The 21,612-nt window shown below is 37.6% G+C and overlaps 1 protein-coding gene across 1 annotated transcript in view; it reads right to left on the reverse strand.

The window, feature by feature from the left end:
• The window catches only part of PLSCR4 (phospholipid scramblase 4), a 62,533-nt gene that overhangs the window by 15,872 nt on the left and 25,049 nt on the right, over positions 1 to 21,612 (reverse strand). The window contains exons 2-4 of the mRNA XM_033089919.1: positions 17,024 to 17,051; positions 15,753 to 15,851; positions 2,197 to 2,432 (exon numbers count right to left, since the gene is read on the reverse strand). Coding sequence (XP_032945810.1) covers positions 2,197 to 2,432; positions 15,753 to 15,851; positions 17,024 to 17,030 — 342 coding nt within the window. The 5' untranslated portion in view covers positions 17,031 to 17,051. The remainder of the gene's footprint in view (positions 1 to 2,196; positions 2,433 to 15,752; positions 15,852 to 17,023; positions 17,052 to 21,612) is intronic.

A 21,612-nucleotide genomic window follows, 5' to 3' on the forward strand; every position in this document is an offset into this window, starting at 1 on the left:
CACTCTACAGAGAGACAGTTTAATGTGCCCATTACCTGTTATACTTGAGAAGATTCTAGCAGAAGAGAAAAAAACTCCATGAGGACAGGCTGATCACATCTATACAATTTTAGACACTATAGGTCATTAGATCATTCCCAATTCCTGAGACCGGAGCACTGCCCAAAATGCCATTATTTCACCAAATTTTTGTTGAATACATTAATAAAAATACACTAATTAGTAATAAGTCAAATTTAAAATAACTACACATGAATGTTTTGTGATGTGATTGATTACAGGAAGGTACAGAGAGCATATAATCCTTCATTAAAAATTTTTCTTATATGAAAACACAATCAGGTGAGAGGATCTAAACATGTCTTAAAAGATATCAAAAGTGGGCACTAAAAAAAATCTAGAATGTTAAAATCTAGAACTAATCAGTAAAAATATTCACTGCACCCACTTCTGGGCAAAATATTCTAAAGAAATGATATGCCCGTTAATGTGGAAGAGGTTTGCCCAGTAAGACACTCCCACTATTAAGGGGCAGCTCTCCAACAAACCGGGGAATCACTGGCCCAACCAATACTCCAGAAATAACACAGTCCTGAAACGACTTGATAGTCCTGAAAAAGATTCATGTAATCTGCAATGAGACTGCCAGAAGACTAAGATAAAGAAAATGGTAAAAACATGACTGGCTCTGTCTCCCGCTCACATACAAGAACTAATAATATCCATACAGCCAGCTACCATCCATTGGGTGAGCCCCGTGTGCCATAAACATCAGGCACATTACAAACCTCCTTCAAGGTTGTAGACTGAGGAGGGAGTAGAGCTAGAATTAAAAACCAGGTTTGTCTGGCTCCAAACCTGCTTTGTTTCTTTTTCACTTTTTTTTTTTTTTTTTAGCTCAAAACATTCCTGAAAGGGAAAACAGAATTCATGAAATATGTTAATGTAACTTCCGTCAGAGTAATAGAAGAAACTGAAAAACTGTTATTTTAATATTTCAATGAACAATATTAAAGCTATACATTTTTAAGAGAGAAATGACTCTAGATCTTGTATTTCCAAGGACAATTTGTTACTTCTCATCAAGTTTTAAAAAGACTTTGTAAATATGATTAACTTATAAACATTTTATAAGTTTCTAAAATAATATAGGTGTTTACTCTAGCACTTTACCTGAATGACTGGCTTCACATTTTGTCAATAGTTTGCCAAACAATTTAATACAATTTTTGGCACATGTAAAATCCCAATTTTCCTGATCCAACTGTACTTTCAAATATCAACACTATAACATTGTACCAATGGTTTTCAATGCACAGGATTAACAGGGTCTCTGTCAGCATAGAAAATTGAGAAGAGAAACATGTCAACTCCAAGGAACATTTGGTTGTTTATATGGGAAGACACATATTGAATTGGCAAGTCCCTTATTGTATTTGTATGCTTCCTTTTTTAAAACGTGAAACATGACTCTGTTTCTAAGGGATTCCCAATACTAGCTTTATCTTTCTTTAAGCAATCTTTTTGAGTTTCTCAAAAGGGTTTATAAACAATACCATTTGGTATACCAACTTGGCATGTTGCCCAGTTTCTGATCTGGATATCCTGGTAGCTCCAGGACATCTGTACAGATGGAAATTAGGGAGTCACTGTGTTGTGGGAAGGGGTTCTCTGGAACTTGGCCTGAAGCAATATCTTTGGTAAGTCCCCTATTTTTATTTACATTGCATGTTTTGGGGGATGATAGGCATGGATGATAAAAACTATGGGTGGTGAAAAAATGCAATGGGCTAAGTAAGGCACTCGGTAACTCACTGTTCACTACTCTGCTCTCTTTTTTTTATGTTGCTTTTCTTGACGTTAATTCTACTTCTAAGCAAATGGCACCCTGATTAGCATCTTTGATACTTTTTCTTATATTCATATTCCTATGTCAACTTTCTTCAACAGGCAACATAAAGCTTAAAATTCAACATACATCCCTTACAAAAACTATACTCATCCCACCGATATATGCTTATACTCTTTGATTTCCCTTCACATTTCTGAAATTATCACCATCACTCACACAGTCTCACAAACTAGACATCTGTCATCACTGACCCTCACTTTATCCACTCAGTCCAACCTTTTGTCTTTCGCTGGATCCTCAGTCACATTTCATGAGAAAACATGAATTGGATTTGTGTAGAGTACCTGGGTTAAGTATTCCAGACCAGGAGGGCAGCCTGGCATTAGAGTTGGCCCTGGCATCCATGTTATTGGAGCAGATTGAACTGGCATTGGATATTTGCCAGGCTGGTACTGGATAGGATGGGTACCACCAGTTGGCTGGCACAAGGGGAAGGTACTCGGCTGTTGTGGACTGTAGTATCCCATAGGCAAGCCTCCTGGGTAGCCAGCAGGTGGAGGGACAGCTGTTCCAGGGGGCCCTGTGTTCAAAAACAAATGGAAGTGTTATACATTATTAACACTACAGTATATTGGAAGTCAGCATGACTTTTTACATGATGATATGGATCACACGACACCCGTTAAAAACAACAAGATTTTCCAATTTCTGAGTGTGTACCATTACCAACAATGTACTACTGGTACTACATATCAACTCATTCAGTCCTCTTACACTTTACGAGATAATTATTCTCATTTCAGTGCTGCAGAAATAAGGTTTGAAATATCAAGTAACATGTTAAACGCTATGCATCAGGTTCCTCTTCTGGGGATATACCTACTTCATTAGGTTATAGTGGGATTAGCACAAGGCTAGCACATAATTAGCATTGTAAATTGTTATGTTTTTTATTATTATTGTTTGAGGTCACAGAGATAGTAAGGTCTACTTAACTTCCAAGGAGTGCTTTTAATGACTGCTATCTAATTCCAGAACAGTTTCATCACCCCATACCCGTTAGCAGTCATTCCCCATCTCTCCCCCGCCCCTGGAGACAAAGTTCTCTACAGACTTGTCCAACCTAGGTATTTCATATAAATGAAATCGTGTAACATGTAGCTTTTGTGTCTGGTTTCTTTCACTTAGCATAATGTTTTCAAGGTTCATCCATACTGTAGCAGGTATTAGCACTTCATACCTTTTTATGGCCAACTAATATTGCATTGTATGGACATGTCACATTTTATATATCCATTAATCAGTTGAGGAACACTGGATTATTCCTACTTTCTGGCTATTGCAAATAACACTGCAGTGAACACTGGTGTACAAGTTTTGCTGTGAATATATATTTTCAGTTCTCTTAGTATATTCCCAGGAGTGGAACTGACCGGGGCATATGGTAACTCCATGTTCAACTTGCTGAGGAACTGCCAAACTACTTTCCAAAGTGGCTCCACCATTTTACACCCCACCAGAAGTGTATGAAGGTTCTAATTTCTCCACAGCCTCACCAATGCTTGCTATTGTCTTTTATTTTAGTTATTTTACTGAGTGTGAAGTGGTATCTTATTATGGTTTTCAATTTTTTGTTGTTGTTTTTAGAGCAAAAGTAGTTTATTGAATAGAGATCTACACCACAGCCATTTTTTTGATAATTAAGGACGTTGAGCATCGTTTCGTGTACTTATTGGACATCTGTGTAGCTCCTTTGTAGAAATGTCTATTCAAATCCTTAGCCCACTTTAAAACTGGATTGTTTCTCTTTTTATTGTTGGATTGTTAAGTGCTGTATATATGATTTGGATAAAAATCTCTTGCCAGACAAATGGTTTACAAATATTTTCTCATTCTGTCCAATATCTTTTCACTTTCCTAATAGTATTCTTTGACACAAAAGTTTTTAATTTTTATAAAGCTCGATTTATCTTTCTTTAGTTGACTGTGCTTTAGGTCTCTAAGAAACTTGTTTAATCTAAGGTTATGAATACTTATATTTATTCTATAAGTTTTATAGAATATTCTTACATGTAGGTCTTTCATCCATTTTTATTTATTTTTGTATATAGTGTGATATAGAGGTTCGAATTCATCCTTTTGTATATTGATATTTAGTTATCTCAGTACTGTTTATTTTTCTTTTTTTTAACTTTTTCCCCTCCCCCCCCACTGCCTCCCTCCTGCCCTCCCCCCACAACTGTGAGTCAAGCCATTGTTGTTCTCAGTCTAGTTGTGGAGGATGCAGCTCACTGGCCCATGTTGGTTTTATGAGCATTGTGCTCTACTCGGCTGAGCCAGTCAGTCGTCGGCCGTTGGCCGGCCGGCCGCACACTGCAGCTCGCGCCCGCTGTCGGCTCCTCGCAGCAGCCCACTGCAGCTCAGCTCCAGGTCAAGCTGTTGTTCATAAACCTAGCTGTAGGGGGCACAGCTCACTGGCCCATGTGGGCATCGAACCAGCGACCTCGGTGTTAGGGGAACAGCGCTCCAACCACCTGAGCTATGGGGCCGCCCCTCAGTACTATTTATTGAACAGACAATTCTTTCCCCAATGGACTGTTTTGGCACATTATCGAAAATCAATTGGTCATAGATGTTTGGGTTTCTTTCTGGACTATCAATTCCATCCTATTGGATCACATGTCAGGACTTACGCCAGTATCGTATGGTCTTGACTACTGTAGCTTTGTACTAAGTCTGGAAATTGGGAAGTGTGAGTCCTCCAAATTTGTTTTTTCCCCTCAAGAATGTTTGGGCTATTTTGAGTCCTTTGCATTTCCATATGTATTTGAAGATTAGCTTAGCAATTACTTCAAAAAGGTATACTGCGTAATTGATAAGAATTGTGTTGAACCTGTAGAGCAATTTTGGGAGTATTGCCATTTAACAATATTTACTTTTCAAATCTATGAACATGGGATATCTTTCCATTTATTTCAGTCTTTTTTAATTCCTTTCAACAATAGTTTGTTTTCAGTGTACAAGTCTTACAAGTCTCTTATTACATTTATTCTAAGTACTTTATTCTTTTTGATGTTATTACATGCAGAATTGTACTATTTCTTTTTTGCTTTTATTTAAATATTATTTCAATTACAGTTGACATACAGCATTATATTAGTTTCAAGTATACAACATAGTGATTAGACATCTAAATAACCTATGAAATAATCACCTGATAAATCTGGTACCCATCTGACACCATACATAGTTATTACAATATTATTGACTACATTCTTTGTTATACTTTACATCCCCATGACTATTTTGTAACTCCCAGTTTGTACTTCTTAATCCCTTCCCCTTTTTCTGCCACCCCTAAACCCCCTCCCATCTGGCAACCATCAAAATATTCTCTGTATTTACCAGTTTTTGTTTTATTTTGTTCTTTAGATTCCACATATAGGTGCAGTCATACGGTATTTGTCTTTCTCTGTCAGACTTCACTCAGCAAAACACACTCTGAGTCCATCTTCGATATTGCAGATGGCAAAATTTCATTCTTTTTTATGACTGAGTAATATTCCATTGTATATATGTACCACCTCTTCTGTATCCATTCATCCACTGATGGGCACCCAGGTTACTTCGATATCTTGGCCATTGTAAACAATGCTGCAATGAACATATGGATGCACATGTTTCTTCAAAGTAGTTTTGGGTTTCTTCAGATAAATACACAGATGTGGGATTACTGGGTCCTTCTTTGTCTCTTGGTATATAGCCTTTGTTTTAAAGTCTGTTTTGTCTGGTATAAGTATTGCTACCTCGGCTTTTTTTCCTCCATTTTTATGAAACATCTTTTTCCATCCCTTTACTTTTCAGTCTGTGTGTGTCTTTTGATTGGAAGTGGGCCTCCTCTGGAGAGCATATGTAAGGGTCTTATTTAATATCCATTCAGCAACCCTATGTTTTTGATTGGAGCATTTAATCCATTTACATTTAAATTGTTGATATGTAGTTATTGTCCTTTTATTATTCTTATTTATTTATTTATTTTTCTTAAAGAAGTGCCTTTAATATTGCTGGTAATACTGGTTTGGTGGTGATGAACTCCTTTAGCTTTTTCTTGTCTGGGAAGTTTTTTGTCTCCCCTTTTGATTCTACAAGATAGCTTTGCTGGGTAATCTTAGTTGTATGTCCATGTTTTTCATCACTTCGAGTATTTCGTGTCAATCCCATCTAGCCTGCAGAGTTTCTGTTGTTGAGAAAGCAGCTGACAGTCTTATCGGAGCTCTGTTGTAGATAACTGAGCGCTTTTCTCTTGTGTTTTAAGCATTCTCTTTGTCTTTAACCTTTGGCATTTTAATTATGATGTGTCTTGGTGTGGGCCTCTTTGGGTTCATCTTGAGATTCTGCACATCCTGGGCTTGTATGTCTATTTCTTCACCAGATTAGGGAAGTTTTCTGTCAATATTTCTACAAATAAGTTTTCAATTCCCATGATGCAAATGTTGGTACACTTGATGTTGTCCCGGAGGCCCCTTAAACTCTCCTCCTTTTTGGATTCTTTTTTCTTTTTGCTGTTCTGACTGGATGTTTTCTGCTACCTTATATTGCAAAACCCTGCTTTGATCCTCTGTTTCATCTATTCAATTGTTGATTCCCTCTAATGTATTCATTTCAGTTATTGTATTCTTCATTTCTGACTGGTTCTTTTTTATGTTTTCTATTCCCTATGTTTCCTATCTTTTTGGTTAACTTTTCACTTAAGATCACTGAGCATCCTTATAACCAGTGTTTTAAACTCTGCATCTGGTAGATTGTTTATCTCCATTTTGTTTAGTTCTTCTCCTGGATCTTCGTTCTGTTGTCTCATTTGGGACATATTTCTCCTTCTCCCCATTTTGGCTGCCTCGCTGTTTCTATGTACTGTTAGAGCTGCTATGTCTCCGTCTTAGTAGAGTGGCCTTTTGTAGTAGGTGTCCCATGGGGCCCAGTGGCACAGTCTCCCTGCTTACCTGAACGGGGTGCTCCAGGTGTGTCCCTTGTGTGGATTGTGTGTGCCCTCCTGTTGTAGTTGAGCCTTGGATGCTGTTTCACGTCAACAGGAAGGAAAGACCCTCAAGCTGATTGGTTGTGAGGACTAGCCATGATTACAGTGGAGGAGCTGAGGCAGGGCTGACTCTACAGAGCAGTATTCGCTTTAGTGGGGTTCTGGTGCCTGCCAAGTTTGCCCTTTAGGTGTGTCTTTTGTGGAGGTGGTTGGGTGGTGCTCTGGTATGACCTGAAGCTTGCCACTGGATGTGTTAGTTCTGGGGACTCTTGGAAGGGACTCTGTTGCAGGCCAATGTCAGCCACTGCCTGTGACCTATTTCGGGTCACTTGGGGTGAGCTACAAAGTGATCTGCAGATGGTTGCCACTTAATGCTGGGCTTGGAGGTGCCTGAGAAAGGCTAAACTGCAAACCAAGGCTGGCTGACACTTGTGCTGGGCTTGGGGCTGCTTAGCAAGAGCTATGGAGCTTGCTGACGCTAGATGCTGCTTGTCTGGGTTTTGTGAACCTTTGATAGATTTTAGGAAATTCTGCAGCCTGAGACAAAACAGGCCGACTGTATAGAAAAGTCACTGACTGGAAGCAGCTTGGGTGGACCCAGGAGTTGGGTGGGGCAGGGTCTCGGGGAATTACCAGGGAAGGGTGAACCTGTTAGCCAAGCTGATGGAGACTCAGGTATGGTGGCCACCTGTGTCTGCATGCTGGTTTGAAGGAGGGCTCAACAAAGAAACAATGGCTTCTGCTTACACTTCTGAGAGAAAGCTGCCCCTCTAGCCCTCTCCTTGCAGCCAGACAACTCAGTTCCACCCTGTATGTCCCTGGCACCATTTGAGCTACTGCCCCAGTGCTGGAGCTCAGAGTAAGTCCATCAGCAAGAAAGTCCATGCACGGGCCCTTTAAGAGGAGCTCCTTGGACTCCAGCAGCCATGCATCTCACTCAGTCACAATCTCATCTGGATTTCCCAGACAGAAGTTATGGCGGCTTCTCTTTCTGGCACTCGAACCCTGTGCTGGGGAGTCTGGTGTGGGGCTGAGACCCCACACTCATCAGGAGGGAACTTCTGCAACCAAGATATCCTCCCAATTTTTAATTGCCACACGCAACTTTGGGACCAGCCTATTCCGTGTCTCTCCTTCTCCTACCAGTCTCCATGTAGCTTCTTCTGTATATCCTTAGTTATCAGATCTCTGTTCAGCTGGACTTCAGGAGATTTTCAATGATGGTTGTTCTGTAGTTTAGCTGTAATTTGATGTGATTGTTAGAGGAGGCAAGCACAGAGTTTTCCTACTCCACCATCTTGACCGAAACCCACAGCTGCACTCATACTATTATTTTCTTTTGGATTGTTCATTGCTAGTATATAGATATGCCATTGGATTTTTGTATATTGATCTTGTATCTTACTACAATGCTGAGTTTATTTATTAGTGCTACGTATGTATTCTTCAGGATTTTCTGTATACAAAATCATCTCATCTGCAAATAGAGTTTTGTTTCTGTCTTTCCAATTTGGATGATTTTTTTTTTCCTTCCTTAATTCCCTGGCTAGAACTTCTACTACCACGAAGAGAAATAGCATGAGAGAACATACTCTCTTCTTCTTGATTTAGGGGGAATGCTTTCAGCTTTTATTAAGTATGATGTTAGCTGTGGGTTTTTCATAATTTCTTTTTTAATCAGGTTGAGGAAGTTCCCTTTCATTCTTAGTTTGTTGAATGTTTTTATTATGAAGGATGTTTCATTTGGTTAAGTGCAGTGGTTTATATCCATTGATGTGGTCGTGCAGTTTTTGTCCTATATTCTATTAAATGGTATATATTCCAAATAATTTTCTTTTTTAAATTAAACTTATTGGGGTAACATTGGTTAGTATCATTATATGTTTCAGGCATACAACTTTGTATCATCTACATATTCTATTGTGTGCTCACTGCCCAGTCTGTATGACGCCCTTACCCTCTTCATCCTCCCCCCCAACACCTCCCGTGCCCTTTCACCAAAATATCATCTGTGTCTATGCGTTTGTTTTATTTGTTCATTTATTGCTTTTTGTACAATATCCCACATATGAGTGAAATCATATGGTTCTTGTCCTTTTCTGTCTGACTTTACATCAACTAATTTTCATATGACAAACCAACCTTTCATTCTTGGGATAAACCCCACTTGGTCATGGTGTATAGTACTTTTTATATGTTGCTGAATTTAGTTTGCTAGTATTTTGTTGAGCATTTTTGCACCTATATTTATAAGGGATACTGGCCTGTAGTTTTTATTTCTTGTGATGTTTTTGTCTGATTTTGCTAATAAAGTAAGACTGGCTTTGTAGTGTGAGTGGGGAAGTGTTCACTATTCTTCCATTTTTTGGAAGAGTTTGTAAAGAACTGTTATTAAAATCTTCATTGAGCATTTGGTAGAATTCACTAAAAAGGCCATCTGGGCCTTGGCTTTCCTTTGTCAGAAATTTTCAATTACTTATTCATTCTCTTTATTTGTTATTCATGTCTTTTCAGGTTTTCCATTTCCTCTTGAGTCAGTTTCAGTTGTTTGTGTCTTTCTAGGAATCTGTGTATTTCATCTAGATTTTCTAATTTGTTGGCATACAATTGTTCATAGTATTGCCTTATAATACACTTTAATTTCTATAAAATTGTTAGCAATGTTGCCATTTTCATTCCTGATTTTAATAATTTCTCTATTTTTTTCTTGGTCAGTCTCGCTTAAGTTTTCTTAATGTTGTTGATCTCTTCAAAGAACCAACTTTTGGTTTTCTTGAGTTTGTCTATTGTTTTTGTGTTCTCTATTTAATTTACTTCCACTTTAATCTTTAGTATTTCCTTCTGCTTATTTTCGGGTTGGTTTTTTCCTAAGGTGGAAAGTTGGGTTACAAATTTGAGATATCTTCTTTTTTAATGTAGCTGTTTACAACTATAAATTTTCTTCTAAGTACTATTTTCGCTTTATCCCATAAGCTTTAGTATATTGTTTTTGTTTTATTCATCTTAAAGTATTTTTAATTTCTCTTGTGATTTCTTTTTGTTCCTTTGATTATCTACAGGTGTGCTGTTTATTTTCCTCCTATTTCTGATTTTCCAAATTTCCTTCTATTATTGATTTCTAATTTTATTCCACTGTGATAGGATATATTCTGTATGATTTCAGTTGTTTTAAATTTATTGAGACTTGTTTTATGGCTTAACCAGTAGGTCTATCCTAGAGAATGTCCTATGTACACTTGAGAAGAACATATATCTGCTGCTGTTGGGTAGAGTGTTCTATACGTGTATGTTTGTCTAATTTGGTTTATAGTGTTGTTCAGGGCTTTTGTTTCCTTTTTGATTTTCTATTTAATTGTTTCAGTCATTATTGTAAGTGGGGTATTGCAGTCTCCACTATTATTTATTGAATTGTCTATTTCATCCTTTAGTTCTGTCAGTTTTTGCTTCATGTATTTTGAAGCTTAGAGTACAAATAACTGTTTTGTATTCTTGAAGGATTGATACTTCCATTACCATAAAACGTCCTTTTTCTCTAGTAACAATTTTTGTCTTAAAGTATATTTTGTCTGATATGAGTATAGCTATTTCATTAATTCTTATTAGCAACTAAGTTTGATATAGTTACAATGTTTTACAAACTGTATACATTTGTGGGCTTTGAAATCAATTTAATGATTCATAATTTTAAAAAAGAAACCAACTAGATTAGAATACAATAGAAAATACCAAACTGTATTGTCCTATACTACATATTCACTATATTATGTATTACTTGGTTTAATTTCTGTTGGTTATATATAAATACATATATATGTATTATTTAGCATGAGTCATAGTAGACTGCCATCAAGAATGTTTGAAAGCCACTGATTTAAAGACCCTTTTCTTTAACCAATATAAAGAAAAGAAAGATTCTATTCTTGAGTGGAAATGATGGAGACAATGTTACAAACTGTGATGCACAATCATGGAGCTTGTCTTCACCATGGTTAGAGATATTTCCCTATAGATCCACGGGGAAAAAAATCTTATGAAAATATAGGTTAAATTGTATATTCTTTCTGAAAATTACTGTTTGTTCTTATAATGTATGCATGTGCATATATCTATTTTCTTATATATCTGCTCATAAATTATTGGGATGTCAGTCAGGCAGCGTAAGATTTGCCTCATGTCCAGGTAAGTAAGCTAAAGGGAACAAGATTGGATAGTAGAAGTCCAACTTGGGCTGTGATGTTGAAGCTCCACAAATGAGGTCCTATTTCCCCAATAACCCAGGCTTTGGGCACCACCAGTCTATAGACTAGGGAATCTGGATCTTTTTATAATCAAAAAAGCAATGCCACACAGCTGTGCAGGGCAGGAACTGACAGCTCCTGAAAAATGTGGGCAGTTCCATTGAAAAGGTCACTATTGCAGAAGGAAAAGGTCACTACTGCAGAAGGAAGACTTAGAGAGAGACTTGAGAGAAAGGGATAAGGTAGAGATGACACCCTCTCAGAGAACCCAAAGAAATGGGGTCTGGACACCATGTAGATCTGGAAGAAACTCCTGTTAGAGGAAGCTATCTCAAATATGAAAAAAAAAAAAAAGATAATAGCTAACTAACCCTTACTGAGTTCTTATTATGTTCTACATACTGTTACAACTACTTTATAAGTATTAAATGTCGTCATCATTACATCAACCCTATGTAGTAGGTACTACTATTATTATCCTTACTGTACAGAGGAGGAAACTGAGGCATAAGGAGGTTAAGCAACTTGATGAAGAGTCAATAGCTAACACGAGCATGGCAGAGTCAAAATTAAAAGTCAAGCATTCTGACTGCAGAGGCACCACTAACTAAAGTATGATAATAGTCTCCCTAGATCAGAGACTAGGAAGATGAACATCCACAGTGGGATTCTGGCAGAGGCCCAGAACTGTAGACTGGAAGAACAACTGTAGCTAGCAGCTATTTTCAAGTCTTTAAATCCTTAGATTCTACAGACCCTCCCACCACCACAGGACATCACAGTACAGAAAAAACCATTCAGCAGGCAGAAAGTTGGTCTCAGGACAGTAAGAAGTGACCAGCGTAGAGCCAAAGCAGTGGCCAATGCTGAGAAAGCCAGCCACCATCAGGAAGGGACACTGCCTAAGAAGTTCTTTGGGATGAGAAATAAAACAAAGAAGGCAACCTCTGTTAAGGCAAATTAGATAGGCTCAGATTCTGGTGATTTGGGCATGAAAGGGAAGAGTGCCTTTTGAAACTGATGAAGTCTGGGACATTTTGGTTACTCATAAAAATCCCACTCACGAAAATCATGAATTATGAAACTATTTCTCCTAATACTATCTGAAAACAGGCCATGAGATAAATCAACATTCCTTTATCGAGGAAACATTCCTCACGCGCATTTCCAGGACCAGCAGCCGTGCTGGCCACTAGGGATAGGAAGTGGTATAAAAACATGTCTATCATCAAGGACATCCAGTTCCGTGGAGAACGCACAGATTTGTAAGAAAAAGTGAATGGTCACGATGAAGTGAGAAACTGGTGTAATCAGAGGTAGACGCACAGTATGTGAAGGGATGAGAGAGGAGGGCACCTGACACAGGCAGAGGAGGTCCCCTCTGATGCAAGTTCTGTCACATTAGACTGGGCAGGCAACTCCAAGGTGGGCAAAGGTGTTACAGGGAGAAGAGGTGCAAAATGAGCATTTGCACAGGGGAGGCTCAGTACCGCAGGAGTAAAGGCCACGGAGGAAGATTTAGGGGACAGCGCTAGAAAGGAAGGTGGGAGGGAGTGACAATTATGAAAGACTTATGCTCTGTGCAAACAACTTGAACTTTATGCCAATGAAATGAAAAGTGGAGTGATTAGTTTTACATTTAGAACCTTTATGACTAAGAAAGTTCGATTAGGCAGGAGGTGCTTACAGGAGTCCAGTTAGAAGGCAAGGAAGTTTGTAAGGAAAGGAGGAGAAAGTCAACAAATAATAATATTTAACAATAGTACTGCCTTGGTAACAGATTTGATGTGAGGCAAGATTCTCGAGGGTCTGACTTGGGTCCCTGTGGGCCTCAAGAGTAGAGAAAGAAGAGAGGGTATGTGTTCGGGAGCATAATGTCAAAGATGGATTGAGAATCATTGAGTTTGAGATCCAGGGTCATCCAGGGGAAGTGGTCTATAGGCAGTTGGATATGCCAGTTTAAAGCACAGAAGATTAATATGGGGATAAGGGAATCATAAGTGGTTAAAAGTAAATGAAATCACGCGTACTACCAAGATGACATAGGAGAATGTGTAAAAGGACGGGTGAATGGAGAGGTTACAGAGGGAGAAAGGGCAGGGCCACAAAGGACAAAAGAGTGGATCGAGGAACTCTAGAGAAACTAGTTTTGAAAGGTAAGTAGAAGAGAGTTCCTGACAGAGATTGAGAGTCAGAAGAGAGTAAAGGCAAAATAATGGTAATTAGAAACAGTGTCAAATTAGAGCTAAGTGTGGGGAAAAAAAGGTATCTAGTACCTAGTATCTTTAGTATCTTTATCTAGTGTCTTTAGAAAACAATGGAAGAAATTACATGTTTCAGGTTGTCATGGATTGTCTTTACTTCCTTTAAGAACTGTGTTTAAGGGTACTCAAGTTGGACTGGAAATCAGCTATCCCTCCCTGCTTTTTTAGAATTGTCATTAAAAACAATGCAACTAAGAGTCATATAAACTATCTTAAAATACTAATCGTTGTATCATTTCAATGAGTTGATGATCAATTCTTGTGATATTAACCGTGTGATTTTTAACATTCAATTATTTCATGTAATAATACTTAAAGATCAATAAATCAGAAAGAAAATTACAATTTAGATTATGGGGCTATTCAGTATAAAGACTACATTTGTAAGAAAAATTATACACAAATTTATGTAATCAAGTGATTTAATATAAGTAGATTCAGAGATGGTATGAGAAGTGAAGGAAAAACTGACAAATTGTGTGGGAAATCAGTATATTTATACTCCTTTTTGAGCTCTGAAATGCTATTAAGGGTTCTGCTTTCTTTGTTCGGCAGAAAAGCTCAACAAAACATGTTTAACTTCGTGTAACCAGTATAACTATATTGTCCCACACTATTGAAAGAAAGAAGTCTGTTATGGAGCATTGTCCCACCAGAACTAGTGTGAAAAATACTGCCTTAAGAAGGGATTTGTGTTTTCTTAGTTCTTTTGAACATTATCATCCTTTTCCATTTCAAGAAATTATGTCATTTTCTCTGTAAATAGAATACATAAAACAAAAGCTTCTTTATTAACTATTTTTTAAAACATATTTGGGACAAAATTATTTTGGGGAAGAACACATCTACAGTATTATAATGCAAATGGAAATTACATAATTGAATTTAAAGAAATTAATTAAAGCCAAATACTTCAAGTTCAAGTTTCTTAATGTGACTCACAAGGACATGATCTGTGTCACCATATGAAAGTATATAGTTCAGTCGGCAGGTGGCAATCACAGTAAATTTCTATTACTATTTTATAACAAAATTCATTAGTTATATGCATAATATTTTCCAACTTATGTAGTTATTTAATTTGAAGGATGCCTCCTACTGTCTTGCTATTTTTTTTATTTAGAGAGGAATAGACAAATACGCCCAGATGAGCAGAATACGATTTAAAAACCAGTGTTTGCTTTCTTAGAAATGGTGGAACTTCTGTTCTAGTGGAATCTAGGTACCTGAATTCCACTAGAACAGAAGCTCCACCGTTCTTCTTCTAGGAATGATTGGTGAAAATAAGAGAGATTATGTAGATCATGTTAATAGACACTGAAATAAAATGCAGAGAAATGGTCAGATACAGGAAGATTGTAATTGAGGATTATCGACACCTTGGATTTAGTAGGGCTGAGCCAGCTGTGAGGAGTTATGCTGGATCAGATCCACACAGCAGGCACACGAGAGGGAAAGGGGGAAAGGAAGGCCTGCTGTTTTCAGAAAACCCTCCAGGGGCAAAGGCTACCTGATCTCCATGGATCATACGTCTAAAGCCAAAACAACATTTCTGCCGTCATTCTGCGGGACTGGGCTTTTTTCTGCCTTTTCACAGCCTAACTCAATGGTTTCCACCTCTAAATATACATAAATATATATTTAAAGAAATATTGCTAGAACATATCTATCATTTTCTAAGTCATTACAATGTACTTGAAAACAATGCTGATTAGAAGTATTTCCTTAGTCAAAAGTATAATTTTTATTTTTAAAATTTTATACATTGCAAAATTATGTTCTGAACAGACTGAGTCAAATTTCCACTAGCAGTATGAGTATCTCTATTTCCTGAGTCCCCAGCAGCAGTGCATTCAGATTTATTAAAATATCTGTAGAATTACAAGCTCCTTAATCAGCAATCAGTGCCATTCACCTCCATTTCTCTTGCCATTTGTCCCATGTATGCCTCATAGCAGACCTTCATGACCAGTGCTTTTGGACATATTGTTTTTCCTGTGAGTCCCCCTTTGTTTGATTGAGAAATCCCTTATCCTGCCAGCAACACGTGACTTCCTCACTTAGGGTTTCCCTCAGATCCCTGGTAGATCAAGTTACTGTCATCTGTGCCCCTACAACACTCCACATTTCCATAATCAAGCAAAGAGAACGCTACCAATGTTTGTGCCGCTTACTTCCTCAGCAGCCTATAAATCCTATGAAGATGGGATTACGTTCTAATTGACTTCTAGTAAACTCCGTGGCACCCTGTAGGCATTCAATATTTACTCACAATCACTCAATTAATTAATTTTATAAGCAATTTTAATGATTAGTATGGTTTTCTGGAGAGAGGAAAGATCTTTTCTGAATATTTAACCTACCCGGTACAAAGTGGGAATTGTAGTCAGGAGGGTCATCAGGCAACTTTATGTGATTTTCCACTTCATCTGCAGGTTGCTCAGGGGCTGTGGGTACCACACCTTTGTTGGAGAGAGGTGACATGGTTTACAATGGAAATGATACTATGATAATAAATTCATTTTTTTTTGTTGGTATGCATCCATGAATGTAACCAATATGGTATACATTCATATTTCTTACAAAAAACTTAATTCATGAAGTGCATTACACTAACCTACTAATATATTTGATGAATTTTCAGGCTGAATATAGATTAAAAAATAAAACACGGTAATTATACCATGATCAAAGCAACGAGCTTTCAGTAGTTCAGCTGACTGGATGCTGATTCCTACCTCCATAAATTTCTTGCACAGTGTCGAATATTCTTTTTCCTATTATGTAATAGGAAAAAGTCATACATAGAGTGAATCTGATTTTTTTCCTGAATGCTTTTTGGAAAATGGCTTGTGTAGATAAATCCAAAATGTAACATAGTAAATACTAAATTCAAAACAGAACACGATGAATACTAAAAGGTTTAAAAACCAGTGGTACCACACAGCTCAATTTGAGGTGGTTTAGTCTATATTCCAGTGACTCACACTTTTACCGTATTCTTCCTAAAAGCAACCTAAGTCACTGTAATTGCTTCAAGGGAAGTACTGGAGTCACTTCTCATGATGTTGTACCTTGTCCTCTTGTTGAAATTAGAGAACCTTCTCCCTGGACTCACTATAAGGAGAAGTTCAGAACCTTTTAACTGACTGATTTTTATCTTATAAATCCACAAATCCCAGAAATGTGGTGTTTCTCTTCTTATATCATCTCCTACATTGCTTAAAAATGCAGGGGCTACTTCTGAGCCCTCCTCTATGAAGGCAGGCTGTCGTCGCAGGCTTTTTATCACAATCATCTCTCTTTGCAGACTTACTTTCCTTACTTTACCCAAGCTTGCCCACTCACTTTAGATCTTTCAGTATATGTGTGGCAGTATGAATCCCTTTACTCCTTTCTGTCAAAGACAGACAGGAATGTTCACATGTATAAAGGTATATATATAGATACATATATATGTATATACATACATGTACATACATGTATATACATATATACATATGAATGTATATATTCTCCAAATACTGAACAATAAAAAGCTTCAAAATGAAATAAACTCCAATTTTTTAAGGGAAAGTAATCACACAATTCACATTTGAAAATAAAACATTAAAATTTATTCATAAAAACTTACCTGACATTTTGAAGAATTCCAATTAATCCTGAAAAATAAAACATTTCATACCTTAAAAAATACATACATAGTTACATTATTACTTAGTGATACATGTAACAAATTCTGGGATTCTTTCAGGCTCCAGTTACCTCTCACTCATTCTTCATTAATTCAACAACTATTTAGTGAACATGTATTATGTACCAGGTACTATTACAGATGTTGAAAATATAGCAGTAAACCAGATGGACACTCTGCTAGACATTGTATTTTAGTGGAGATACAAAAACATGTCAACAAATATTTAAGATTAAATTTAGATAGTAGTTATGAAGAAAAAAGTTTAAGAAAAACATGAAGGGAGAGTTCCGAGAGTCTCAGCGAAAGCTTCTCTCAGGAGGTGATCTTTGAGCTATCTGAACTATAAAAGGAGGCATTACACCAAAAATGTGGGAAGAGAGTTCCAGAAAGCCAGAAAAGTAAGGTCAAAGACCCTGGGGTGGCAGTGAGCCTGAAATATTCATGGGAGAGAAAGAGGTCAGGTGTGATTGGGACAGAGAGGATGAAGAGAACCGAGGTAAGGAATAGAGACAGCACCTGATCTTACCTAATGGCTGTGGCAAAACGGAATTTGTTGTGACTACAGTTGGGTAGTCTTTGGAGGACTTAAATCATTGGAGCGATCTGATCAGATTCCTACTTTATCTTAAGGGGAAAGCGTACAAGCAGGGAACAGTGACAAAGGATGGCGCTGAGAGCTGAGAGCTGATGCTGGCTTGAACTGGGGAGTTAACAATCGAGAGGGTTAGGTGTGGTCAGATGCATGACATGATTTAGAAGGAGAACCTACTAACGGCGTAAGAAGAAGGGAGGAGGAATCAAGGGTAAGTCTCAGTGTTAGGCCAGGGTAACTGAGTTGATGGCAATGCCATTAATTGAATAGAGAGGAAGATGGTGCGGGAAATGGTGGGAACTAGGGAAGGGAGGAATCAAAGGTTCAAATCGGTACGTTATGTTTAAGAAGAGGCCAAAAGAAGACATACTAAACATTTAAGTCAAAAATATGTGTGTGGAGGGCAGCTGGTTAGCTCTTTTGGTAAGAGCATGATACTCGTAACAGCAGGGTTGCCGGTTCGATCCCCACATGGGCCAGTGTGAGCTGCACCCTCCACAACTAGATTGAAACAACTACCTGACTTGGAGCTGATGGGTCCTGGAAAAACACACTTAAAATAAATGTTAAAAAAAAAAAAAAAGAATCCATGTTCAAAAAAATATATACGTGTGTTTGAACAGTATGAGAATAACTCAAAGAAGTAAACTAGAAGCTGAGATTTGAAACAAGAGGGGGTGGATTTCATTAATTCAATCAAGAAATAAAAAGGTTACCAGAGAAAGGCATTTCAGTATTTCAGGTTTCTAAATGATGACAAATAACAAGGAGAACAACATCAACAAGACTAGTTTACTGAATGCTTATCAAATGTCAGGCAAAGTGTGGTGCACTTTTCGTATATTACCTCTAATAACAACAGCATTTCTCTAATATTTCTCAAATGGCCAACCTTGCTAAACTCAGTACTCCTAAATCCAAAGTCCATTTCTTTCCAATGTGTCATCCTGCTTATCAGAGTACAGAAGATGGTCACTGTGTTGCTCAAGTAGAGTAGAAAGTCACCCATATAGAGTAGGAGTGCCAAAGAAGCATTAGACCACCACCTGAGTAGTGTAGTCAATATAGACGAAGAGCTGACTCAGTGAACGCCATCACGGCATTGGCCAGTGTGTGGACGCCCAGCTCAAACGGCTGCCTGGACAAGCCTGGGTCAGAATTCCAGCAGTCAGTCGTGGACGCTTCCACTCACTTTTGGAGTGGAAGTTAGTTGTACAGTGTCCCATGTGTCTTAAAAGTAAAATAAGTTTTCACACCAAAATGCCAGACCCAACTGTAGGCCTACCAAAGGAGTTCAAAGCATTGATCTGAATCCTTTAATGATGGTAACTTCTGATATTCAGGAAAACAACACCACCTTTCTTTGTCTAAATTCTGGACACTCTGAGGAATATACCCTGAAGTGGCTCTCGCACATGTACACAAAGGTTATAGAAGAATATTCTTGACATGCTGTTCATATTAAAAGAAACTGAAAACATTCCTAATGTCCATCAATGGTACACTGGATTCTGGTACTTTCATATGATACCACAGTAAACAGTAAGTCCCCACTTAACGTCATATATAGGTTCTGCTACTTTAAGCAAAATGACTCATAACAAAGCCAATTTTACCTTCGGCTAATTGACATAATCAAGAGTTAAGTTCTACAGCACCTCATCATCATTACACAAAATGACATTGAATGAAAAGACGTTATTTGAGAATCTGCTTTAATGTAGGGAAAACAAACTACAGCAGAACACATCAATAGGGATGAATCTCAAAATTACAACCCTGAAAAAAATTAAAAGCAAGTCATCAGAGAATACACATGAATCCATTTAAGAATGTTCAAAACCAGGAAAATTAAACACTTTTTTCCTGACACATAAATGAGGGAAAACTTGAAGAAAAGTTAGGGAATAACACAAAATTCAGGGAAATGGTCACATGTGTAGAAGTGATGTGTGCTAAGTGTTTAGCAGTGGCCCAGGAGTGGCTTCAAGTTCCTTCTAATGTTCTAGTTCAGAGTGGTGGAAACAGGGGCGATCGGTTATTAGTCTTTAAAGGGTATATATATGTATGTTTAAATATGCATATTTATATGTATAGTGTTTTTTCACAATAGAACCCTTTGACAGTTCTATGTGGAAAGAACCCTTCTAGCTAAACATCTGTTGTTGCTTTGTACATTAAACCTGGGGATTGCATACTGTCAAGGCACTGATAAGGAAACTAATTAGAGAAGAGCTAAGTGCCTTAGTGAAAGGGGTCAAATTACCTACCATCCAACCACCCATCCATCCATCTATTTAATTATCAATAGTGGCAAATGGTACAGCATAGTGCAAAAGCGGCAAATTTTAACAATTTCTAAATCTAGGTGAAGACAGAGATCTGAATATTTTTTATTTTCAAAACAAAAACTTGAAGGAAAAAATAACAGAATCCATGTACCCAAACATGGGGTCCAGGCCTGGAAATCTGTATTTTTATCACAGTCCCAGCTGATCCTTATGATCAGGTATGTCTGAGACTGATACAGAAAAATAACAGTTGTCAATCACGCCAGGCAGAAATTAGAATTCAAATCTGATTCATGTGATTGAATAACAATTTGAAAAAACAAACCAATCTTGACAATTTTAAAATAAGTAAAAATGTTTTTAAAAGTAGTATCAATGAATTTAAACAAAGTAAAATATATCTATACATTGCCTTATAAGCTGCGGGTGCGAGAAGAATTTTTTACCACCCTCCTCCTCCGAGCCACTAGTTTTTCTTTTTCACCACACTAAATTCTCTTCCCTTTCTTAGAAACGTTTGCAATACAGTTTTATCCAAAATGTTATATATAAGATAATTTAGTTAATACAAGCCTGAATGTTGTTAACTTGATCCTTCCTTAAACATTTTCACTGCGACGTTCATCCATATCCAAATGGTATTTCCGTGCTGCTGACTGCGGCATTCGACTTTACCCCATGAGCTCAGTGTTTCAGAAAGGAGGTTTAGCAAAGCAGATGTACATTTTTCTATATTTTTGTGTTTTTCAAGAATGAATACTAGTAAATTTTTATACTTTAAAGCAATTATTTATTTTAATAAAATGTAGCACCTTAACTGTATCTACTTAAAAATATAAATACTATAATTATTTTCTGTGGATTTTTGACACATTTTGGAGAACAAACTTGAAATCAATTAACGCAGTGAAAAGTTTACTATTCAGTGAATTGTTTTCAGATTTCCCAATCATTCAGCAAGGGCAAAAGGTGCCATACTTTTGAGTTTATATCACATGGAAACTAGAGTAGAAAACTGAAATGTACCTCTGTAATAGGTTAGCATGATATGATCCAGAGAGCTCTTAATTGCAGAGGCCTCGGCATTTTCAGGGCTGAGGGGGCCCACAGGAGAATCTAAGCCAATGGGAACATATAAAAAGTGAAAGGAGACACTCCGGCTGAACAGCACGAGGTTGGTAAAGCTGTGATTTGCTGCTTTGCAAAACAGCCCTGGTATCGCAAATAGCATCCTACAGCAAAGCAGCATTTATATGGAGAACCTTTGCTGTATTCAACACTGCAGCTATGTTATATGCTCACTCTTCAACATTGCCTTTGTAAACAGAGACATGCTAGTGGAGCTCAGTGAAACCACAAGCTCCAGGGCCACACCACAGACATTTAACACTTAATCACAAAACAGAGAATGACGGTTAGCTCTTTGCAGTTCAGTATTTACTGGAATCCGTCCTGGCCTCTTGACAAGGGAGCCTCTGGGTGTGAGAATTTTACAATTCTCTAGGCACAAGGCTTAGAAAACTGCACATGCAATCTACAACCCAGTGCCTTAAGCTGTGAAAGGAGAAAAGAAAGCAGAGGTCCCTGTACAATCCCTTCTGCTTCTTAGTAAGGGCAGGAAAAATAGCTAGTCCATCTACCAC

The sequence above is a fragment of the Rhinolophus ferrumequinum genome, chromosome 2 (genome assembly GCF_004115265.2).
Source record: "Rhinolophus ferrumequinum isolate MPI-CBG mRhiFer1 chromosome 2, mRhiFer1_v1.p, whole genome shotgun sequence".
NCBI lineage: Eukaryota > Metazoa > Chordata > Mammalia > Chiroptera > Rhinolophidae > Rhinolophus > Rhinolophus ferrumequinum.